Source organism: Zalophus californianus, chromosome 11 (genome assembly GCF_009762305.2).
Source record: "Zalophus californianus isolate mZalCal1 chromosome 11, mZalCal1.pri.v2, whole genome shotgun sequence".
NCBI lineage: Eukaryota > Metazoa > Chordata > Mammalia > Carnivora > Otariidae > Zalophus > Zalophus californianus.
Genome location: NC_045605.1, coordinates 56736832 through 56746061, shown reverse-complemented (window position 1 = coordinate 56746061; position 9230 = coordinate 56736832). Strand labels below are relative to the sequence as shown.

Here is a 9230-nt window from a genome sequence, read left to right as displayed (position 1 = left end):
TCTACACTTCAAATACCCAGAGGGAGATTAAGTCACTCTCACAGTCCCTGCTTGGATTAGAGTTCAGTGTATTGTGACCACTATTATTTTTACGGTGTTATTTTGAGTAATACAATATCTTCTTCTAATGGTCTTAGATGAAATGTAAGGCATCATGGTAAAGACAAAGCCTTCCCTTGTGGGCTTCCTTCTGGAACCAGAAGGCAATACCCAGGCAGGCAGCTTCCTAGTGTCATTGGGGAAGGGCGCAGATGAGCGACCATGAAGACTCCAGCAGCATTTACCTGCAATGGTCTAGTGCTCAGCTTTGAGTCTCCAGAGCTTGGTCCAGAAATGGCACTTGCAAGCAAATTCATATAAACCATGCTACTAGGAAATGATCTAAAACCAGAATTCTGTGCATTGATTTGTTTGCTCATCAAACTTTTACTGACACTGAGCTTGAGCCAGGCCATATCCTAGGCTCTGGATATAATGAGCAAAACAGGCTTGGTCTTGGTGGTCTAGGAGGACATAAGCAGGCCATTCCAACCCAGTGAGATGAGGTGTTATGGTTATGGGAGCAACTAAGAGGAAGTGGATCTAACACGGGGAAGAAAAGAGCCAATAAAAGAACAGTATCACAGGAAAGAGAAGGCATGACCGTTAGAGAAAGATCTCAAAAGAAGAGAACTAAACTTGAACCAAAACACACAGGGGAGGTTGACCTTGCGCAAGAAGAGAGTCTCTTTCCTGAGCAGGGAGGGTTGGCCAAGGACACACACAATTATAGGATAGGTGAGCAGCAGTTTTTGCCTGTATAATTTACCCAGGGGCAAAGGGTTGGGAGGCAAGTTGACTGCTGAGAGTGAGGAAGAGGTTCTGATTTGGCAAGATTAGAGCAGGCAGTATGGGAGAATGAGGGGCATACCTGAATGAGGAAATGTGCTGACCCCAGCATGCAAGGCTGCTGCTGTCCCATAGCGCCCACATGCCAAGTGAGGGTGCAGAGAAGTCAGATTCTCCAGGCTGGAGACTTTATCAGCCTGGCGCCACTGAATTAACAGACCGTGGAGCTGGATGAAGAAGGGAGTGAAGAGCATAGGGAGACAACACATGGAGAAGAAAGCCTGATCCTGGGTTCCTCATCTCAGTGAGGGTTGTCACCAAGCACCCACTGCTAGAGTCAGAGCCTGGGGTATCCTTCTCAATTCCCCCTCAACCTCAATGCATCACCAGGATATATAGGTCCATAGCCTACCTCTCTTTTTGGTTTATCCACTTCTTTTCATCTTCGCTGGTCCCTCTGCTCTGCTCCCCCCAGAACTCTGGTAATTCCATGATTATAGGACAGATCTTTGCATCAGAGTCCTTTTACTGCTGGGGAAAAGCTCAAATGGCTTCTAGGGCCAGACAATAAATGAGTGAAGCTGTCAGGGACTGTGGCACATTGGAAAGCCCTTCGCCATCTAACAGGGAAGGAGAGTGCTGCCATGAGGAAATGGGGGCCCAGTATTTTGCTAGATCTTTCTATATTTTTAAGAGAAGCTTAAAATAGTTTTATAGCAAAATTTCCTGATTTTTAAATGTAGGCAAACTATTCAAATTTAAAATAAAACTGTTCATCACAGAAAAAGTTTTTCATTTCTTCTTTCTTTTATTCTTATTGTATCCATATGACATGATGGGTGTTAGCGGAAACTATCGTGGGCATCATTTCACAATATTTGTAAATCAAACCATCATGCTGTGTGCCTTAAACTTATACAGTGATGTATGGCAATTCTTTCTCAATAAAACTGTTGTTGAGGTGTTTCAGAGTGAAGTGTGCTGATGTCTGCAACTTACTTTGAAATGCATCAAAAGATGCAGCCTTGGGTGTATAGAGGGATGGATAGATACGCGATAAGACAGCTATGGCGAAAATGTTAATTGGAGCACCTTGGTGATGCATATATACATAATTCTTTCAACTTTTCTGTATGCTTAAAATTTTCAAAATGTAAGGGGAACATTTTTTTAATGGAAAAATAATTGTGAGCCCATGAACCACTACTCTGTGACTTCTGCTACAAGTTTTAACAGACTTTATGAAAGTGAGGTAGAGGTAAATGAGTTCATAATATAGAGGGCATAGAACAATCCCTAGAATATTTAATAAATATTAGATATTAATATTGTCATCATTTGGGATGGAAGAAATGGACACAGATTAGAAGAGCTGGACCTAAATTAATTTCTTTGAGTGTAGAGTGTATGGACCAGGATTCCATGCTCTTGCTGTGTGAGCTTATACCTGTAATTTCCATCTCTGTGCCTCATGTTGCTCACCTTTAAGCTAACAAGAATTGGACTCTAGACTCTGCAGTTCTGAAGTTCTGATTGATCTGCTCCCTTTCCCGTTTCTGCCTATAGGTGTCTCCATTACCCTTCTTTTTCGCTTTAATGCCTTTCTAAAAACTACAATTCCCAGGAGCGCCTACAGGCGTCGACGTCGCGCAGTTCTTTGTCGTCGCTCGCGCCCTTTATACCTACTTCCGTCCGAGAGCAACTTCCTTTTCTTTCCGGGGCGCGCGGCGGCAAAATGGCGGTGCAAATTTCCAAGAAGAGGAAGGTGAGACACTGGGGCTCAGGTCCGGGGAACTGTGGCGGCGGGCGGGTTGGGGCTTGTGGAGAAGCCGTCGCGAGACCCACAGCTCCATGGCCTGCCTCGGGAAGCGGCTTGGGCCGCGTGGCATTCCCGCAGGCGGCGGATGGCGGTGGATTGAACGCGGGGCCCGAGCCGGGCGAGCGCAGTTCGGCGGCGGAAAGGGGCGAGAGTTTTCTGCTGCTTCTGGGCGAAGAGCAGAGATGAACACCGGGCGCCCCTCTTGCCCAAAACAAAGCGCTTGTGATCATTTCTTGGCCAACAAATAGCATTAGTAAACGTGATATTTTGAGGGGTTGAGCCATTTCCCCTCACGTCTCACTGTGACTTTGGGAGCGGGAGGTAGCAGCGTATTCGTGTCTTCTTCGTGTCAGGGTGCGGCCTTCTGACCCCACAGAGCTCAGTTGGGAAGGCTGCTGACGGTTTCTTACTCCGTCTGCACCCCAGGGAAACTCATGGGCTAATGGAGGGAGATCTGGAAAGAGCGCTTCATCAAGTTTTAACTTTTCGCTTTTCCGTGGGCAAGAACTGTGTAAAGTCCATTTGCGTTAGAAATAGGGAACTAACTTGTCATTTTGTGTGTGCGTGATATCGTGTTAATCCACATCCTTTCTCGAGTTAGGATTTACCAGCTTTTAAGACAGGAGTACTTTAAGGCAAGATAACATGGCTGGGAGTCCTCAGATGGTCAAAGTTGTGTCTGCAAGTGAAAGTACTTAAGTCAGTATATTCTCGTTAGTTACAAGGGTAGCATCTTGCTGTACTGAATGAATGAGTTGTGAATGTGCCATTTTAGGGCACCTTTTTGTTTAGCACGTGTAGGTACACATAACAAATCTTAAAAACCCTTCAATGAAGAGAAGATGACGAGTCTGACTGGAGGTATTATCTTTGCCAGGTGGCCTCTACTCCTTGCTGCGTTCTGTGGCGGTTTTAAGGGCCCTTGGGTTAAAGTGACTTCCAAAGGACGACCTAGAGGCATTTGTCTGAGAAGGGTTGCTAGATGAGTGTTGGAACAAGGGTAATAGAGTGATGATGGGTTATTTGTTCCAGGTGTTGAATTTTGATGAGCGTTGCATTGGCAGAAGGACTAGGCAGGAAAATGACCCTGCAGCAGGTTCTAATGGTGAATTTTCCCTTTTGGTTAGTTTGTCGCTGATGGCATCTTCAAAGCTGAACTGAATGAGTTTCTCACTCGGGAGCTGGCTGAAGATGGCTACTCCGGGGTTGAGGTCCGAGTTACACCAACCAGGACAGAAATCATTATCTTGGCCACCAGGTGAAAACTCATTTTTTTGGCTATCACCTGTAATTGTTGTATATGCTAGGATGGTGTATTCTGTAAACTTAACGGGGACAACCAGTGTATTGGCCTTAGCAAACGTAAATTTTCTTTTTTCTTTTTTTAAGATTTTTTTTTTATTATTATTCATTTGAGAGCACAAGCGGGGGGTGGGGGTGGAGGGACTGGGGGAGAAGCGGACTCCCCATGAAGCAGGGAGCCCGATGCTGGGCTCTATCCCAGAGCTCTGGGATCATGACCTGAGCCAAAGACAGACACTTAACCAACTGATCCACCCAGGTGCCCTGCAAATGTAAATTTTCTTAACTGTGTTTTAAATCTGACTCTAGTTCTTGTCATCCAAAATTTGTATTTTCTGTGAGATGAATGAGACTTTACTATCACATATATGTAAAACGTAAAGTCATGTTTGGAATTTTGTGAGAGCTATATTGTCCGTTTTTGTTTTCTCAGGACGCAGAATGTTCTTGGTGAGAAGGGCCGGCGGATCCGGGAATTGACTGCTGTGGTTCAGAAGAGGTTTGGTTTCCCTGAGGGCAGTGTAGAGGTGAGTGAGTGTGGCTTATGCCAGAGATTACTGTGGACCTGGAAATGGTTATTTAGGATGGTACTTCCATAAACTGTTATTGTCATGAAGACCTTAGTTATGATCACAGAGTATTACAAATGGATTGGTATTTTGTTGAAGTTACCTTAATAAGGAGTTGGCTTCCTTTTATAGTCCTTTTCTGCTCATTTCTGGTGGTTAAGGGATTTTTTGTTTTCAACTTGGGAATAGTAATGGTATGGATTGGCTACCCCATCAGTTGGTACAGCTGTAGGAGCTAGGGATGGGAGGGCAATAAGAAATTGAGATTATGTCGCAAAGTGTAGGCTATACATGGGTAATAGAAGTGTTTTAGTACTTGAGGGATGCCGTAGTGATACGTGCTTGTATGACGAGTGAAGTGATTTTTTTACTGAAAACACTGGGGAAAGGTAACAGGTTTAAGGGTGTGCCCTGTTTCCTTCTTAAAGCTTTATGCCGAAAAGGTGGCCACAAGAGGTCTGTGTGCCATTGCCCAGGCAGAATCTCTGCGTTACAAACTCCTAGGAGGCCTTGCTGTGCGGAGGTAAGTGTCCTGAGACTTAATAATTATGTTTTGAAGAGTGGTCAGCGCCATAAGGGGAGTACTCTTCTTGGTGCTTTGGGAATAGAACAACTCCAGGGAGGGGAGATTAGGATTCCTGTTGAAGTTACTCGGCTCCATTAAGTGTGGGGATTGTAAAGAGATAAGACATAGTCCTGATGGGAAGAGCTTATCTGTGAGCAGTATGTAGGTGATGTGAGCAGGGGTGGACTATAAAGGGCATGAGGTAGCTAGATTGGCTCTGGAGCTGGGCCTACTGATGAGAGTTCAGTAGGAGTTCTTTGTGCAATTTCATTATTGTGAAGTAATTGGAATGCTTTGCCTGGGTGTGTGAAATTTAGTTGGTACTTCCTGCAGAGCCCTGGGAGGTTTTTCAGCAGGGGAAGGACATGAGAGCTGTGCTTTAGGAAGGTTGACCTGGTGGGGAGATGGGTGGTAGGAAAGGCTGTAGGTAGGGACAAATAAGAAAGATTGTCTCCTTTGAATGTCAGCTACCCCGCTTAGAACCATGGTCCTCAAAAGCTTGGCCAGCATCACTGCCAGCATCAGAGGACTTACTAAAAATAAAAATTCTCAGTCTCCACCCACTGAAATGGAAAGCGCGGGTGTGGCCCAGCAACCCGGTCCAGGTGGTTTTTGAACACACTGAAGTTTGACTTGGAAGTTCTGAGACCTAAACCACTTGCTAAACTTCTGGACCTTGGATCTCCTATTTGTAAATGGGGGTCATTATATCCACCTCTCCTTTTTGTGGTGATTAAATGAGATGATGCGAGGGAGCTGGAGCGTAGAGTGGTGGGTCCTCCTGTACTTTCCCTGTTGAAGGTGGCAGCTAGCTGTTAGTATGTCCTAGGGTATACAGTAATAAATGAGTTGGAGGACATGATATTTTAAGGCTTAATGTCTGTTTTATAGGCCTAGAAATCCTTTTCTAGCACTTTAGTCAAGAGAGCTAGTAGCCTGCATTTAGTACAGTTCCTAATAAATGTGAATTCTGGAGGTTGAGGAGTATTTAGTAAACTATAAAGGGGCCACTCAGTGACTGAGCTACTTCTGGGTTCTTACTGATTGCTTACCTGATTGTGAAATGCTGCATTTGCAGAGATGGACTGGACAACCTATGCCTGAGTTGTACCACCCCCACCATTTAATTGCCAGTTTAGGGGCACCTGGGTGGCTCAGTCAGTTAAGCATCCGACTCTTGGTTTTGGTTCAGGTTATGATCTAAGGGTCATTAGGTTGAGACCCACGTCCAGTTCTGTGCTGTGTATGGAGCCTGTTTAAGATCCCCCCCCCCCCATTTGTGAGTGCCTTCTCCTAAATTAATAAAATAAAAATAAGAGTAAATCTTGAGTCTATAATTGCTTGCTTAATTGGCCTGGTGTGAGGCCTCAACTTCACAGGTGTTTTTGTTGTATTTTAATCTTGAGGTGATTCTAATGTGCAACCAAGGTTGGGAAGCACTTAGAAGGAATTGGCATATTTCCTGAGGAGTCAGCTTGAGATGAGGTGTGATGGGGCTGAAGGAGAATTGCCAGGCTCTGGTCATATTTATTCTCCATTAAGGGAACACTGAAGATAGTGCAGACTAGTGAGTCTTGTGTTTTTGTTCTTTTTAACGTGATGGTGTGGGGTAGGCTCGAACAGTCTTGTCTTTGGTGATAACAGGTGGATATCTGTCTCTTGTTCTCCCAAAGGGCCTGCTATGGTGTGCTGCGGTTCATCATGGAGAGTGGGGCCAAAGGCTGTGAGGTTGTGGTGTCTGGGAAACTCCGAGGACAGAGGGCTAAATCCATGAAGTTTGTGGATGGCCTGATGATTCACAGTGGGGACCCTGTTAACTACTACGTTGACACTGCCGTGCGCCATGTTCTGCTCAGACAGGGTGAGCAGCTGGGAGTGCTGGGGGCAAAGGGCCTTTAGATAGATGTGGTTTTTCATGCACACCTCAGTGTTGGGCAATTCATTTTGGGAGTAGCAGAGCATGTTTATTATACTCCACTTGGGTTTATTGATGAGCTGTACTGAATTACAAGAATTGCTGAGATCAGTCAGCTCTTTGCTCGTCTCAGCCACCTGTGTACCCTTCAGTGATGACACGATGACGAGTCAGAAAGGTCACATCCTGCTCTTGGTCCTTGTCAGTGCCACGTTTTGTGGTGCTGTGCATGGGTTCCTTTTGCAAAAGTGTCCTGTTCATTGATTGATTAGAGGCATTTGTCTGAGAAGGGACCAGACCCAAGGGTGCTTGAGTAACCTGTTGTCTTCCTTCTGCTGTATCCTATTGTGGGACCGGGGCAACCACAGCTAGATTCTGATTACAGCATCTTCTAGGTGTGCTGGGCATCAAAGTGAAGATCATGCTTCCCTGGGACCCAAGTGGTAAGATTGGCCCTAAGAAGCCTCTGCCGGATCATGTGAGCATCGTGGAACCCAAAGATGAGATACTGCCCACCACCCCCATCTCGGAACAGAAGGGTGGGAAGCCAGAGCCGCCTGCTATGCCGCAGCCAGTACCCACAGCATAACAGGTGAGTCTCTAGGGGCCTCTTGGGGTGAAATAGGACCCCTTTCCCTTGTCTTCTACAAGTAGTATATCCCATACTGTGGTAAGCACTTAATACATAAACGTTGGACTATACTTGCTTTACAACACAGGTTGGAGCCAGGGGCCCATTTAACCAGGGATTCTGTAGGGACGGGTATTGGCCTTGGTCTCCTGAGAAGTTCCTATGTTTACCACTGTGTTTGAAACAAGATTTTTCCTTTTATTTGCTTAAAATCAGGGCACTCTGTTAGTAATTAATTACCTGTTCTTCAGCAGCCCCTTAAGCAGTTAAAACAGTAACACCAAGGCTTTTCTATGCCCAGTACTTTTTGTTTGTTTCTAGGTGTTCTGTGTGTATATATTTTTCATGCAAATTCTAAATGGGAAATGAAAGAACCCAATATTCAGGTGAAGATTCTCTTCTTACTGTTGTGCTTTATTTGGTTTCAGGGTCTCTTTGGCAGCTGGATCTGGAGACTGGATTTTAATCTGTAAAGACCTTTAATAAAATCTTTGAGAAAAACACATGGCGTGAATAGACTATGTCCACATTTGGTCTGAGAATTCTCTTTCCCCCAAGGGAACATTTCTTGATTTTTTTTCAGGGCTGCCTGGCTCACTTTCCCTGCCTGCTTTCCCTGAAATCCTTGGTTTCAGCTGTGTTTGTGAGGCAAGAGCAAGAATAGGAGGAACAGAGCTAACCAGAGTAATATCCTGTAAATCTGGTGAAAGCAAAGGCTGATGGCTAACGACAGCACCTTGAGAAGGGCTGAGGGTGAGGTGGTTTTGAGTAGACAAGCTGGTGTTGGGAGGCCTCAGTACTGCACCCTGAGATCTGCACACAAAGTGAGATTTGAGTGCCTTGAATAAATGATTTCTGTGCCCACCCCCAAATCTAATGCAATACAGGCAACTATCATAAAGTTTTATTTATCCCTTCTGGATAAAACGAATGGCATTTTGCAATTTTACTGAAAAGTGCTTGAGCTAGACTGCTTAATTCTTGTATTTCTGGACTTCTGTAGTTCAGTTGTGAGGGGATTTTCTGTTGTGAAAGTAGTTCAGCTAGTATGAGCATCCAGAATACTGGGTGCTGGAAACCGGTTAAGGCAGTCCTGGTCATGTGAGACCTCAGTGTCTGGTACTAGTACAGCCAGTCAGGTCTTTGTGCATCAGATTATGTGATTGTTTAAATTCCTTCCTTTCAGTCTACTTAAAACTGGAAGTTGGTGTGTTGGATTCAGAAGTGCTGTTAATGTCCCACCAGGGGGTGCTATAGCAGGAACTAGGCACCAAAAGTAATAGCTTGGGGAAGGAAAGTAAAACTCACTGAATTAGCATGCACCTGTGGAAAACTATGCAAATTAGTGTGCACGTGTAAAGTTTGTTACCAAACATGAGCACCCCTGGATAGCCATTACTCAGGTAAAGAAAAGGAGAGGCTTTGGGGTATTTTTTTAGCCATTTCAAAAAACCACATGAAATAAATGCAGAGCTTAGGTAAGCACTAACGACAGCCCCATGAAGAAATGCAGGTTACCCTAAACGATGTTACCACCACCCCTGGACTTCAGTGAGTTTTTCTACTGCCTCCTTTCCTTTGTGTCAGTCCCTTTGAAGTTC

At 45.0% G+C, this 9230-nt stretch overlaps 1 protein-coding gene and 2 non-coding genes across 5 annotated transcripts; all 3 read left to right on the top strand.

The window, feature by feature from the left end:
• Positions 1-2515: 2515 nt before the first annotated feature.
• Positions 2516-8138, top strand: RPS3 (ribosomal protein S3). 3 transcript variants are annotated; one of them, XM_027578628.2, is made up of 7 exons: positions 2516-2593; positions 3775-3905; positions 4383-4476; positions 4947-5041; positions 6757-6944; positions 7394-7590; positions 8058-8138. In XM_027578628.2, exons 1-6 carry the CDS (start codon positions 2564-2566, stop codon positions 7585-7587), a joined length of 732 nt encoding a protein of 243 aa, XP_027434429.1. In that variant the 5' UTR covers positions 2516-2563; the 3' UTR covers positions 7588-7590; positions 8058-8138. The 3 variants fall into 3 exon arrangements, with proteins under 3 accessions (XP_027434429.1, XP_027434431.1, XP_027434430.1); XM_027578630.1 differs by lacking the exon at positions 3775-3905 and having other exon boundaries at positions 2575-2593; positions 8058-8132; XM_027578629.1 differs by lacking the exons at positions 2516-2593; positions 3775-3905; positions 4947-5041 and having other exon boundaries at positions 4409-4476; positions 8058-8132.
• LOC113915589 lies at positions 3474-3621 on the top strand. Its single transcript, XR_003517736.1, has one exon. It is a non-coding gene; the product is annotated as a small nucleolar RNA SNORD15 (small nucleolar RNA).
• Positions 7145-7289, top strand: LOC113915588. The gene has a single exon (XR_003517735.1). It is a non-coding gene; the product is annotated as a small nucleolar RNA SNORD15 (small nucleolar RNA).
• Positions 8139-9230: the final 1092 nt, after the last annotated feature.

Excerpts from the sequence above, each read along its gene's own strand:
- RPS3 (XM_027578628.2), top strand. The coding sequence starts at position 2,564 with ATGGCGGTGCAAATTTCCAAGAAGAGGAAG. Across the intron at positions 2,594-3,774 it reads AAATTTCCAAGAAGAGGAAG|TTTGTCGCTGATGGCATCTT; the intron begins GTGAGACACTGG and ends CCTTTTGGTTAG. Across the intron at positions 4,477-4,946 it reads TCCCTGAGGGCAGTGTAGAG|CTTTATGCCGAAAAGGTGGC; the intron begins GTGAGTGAGTGT and ends TCCTTCTTAAAG.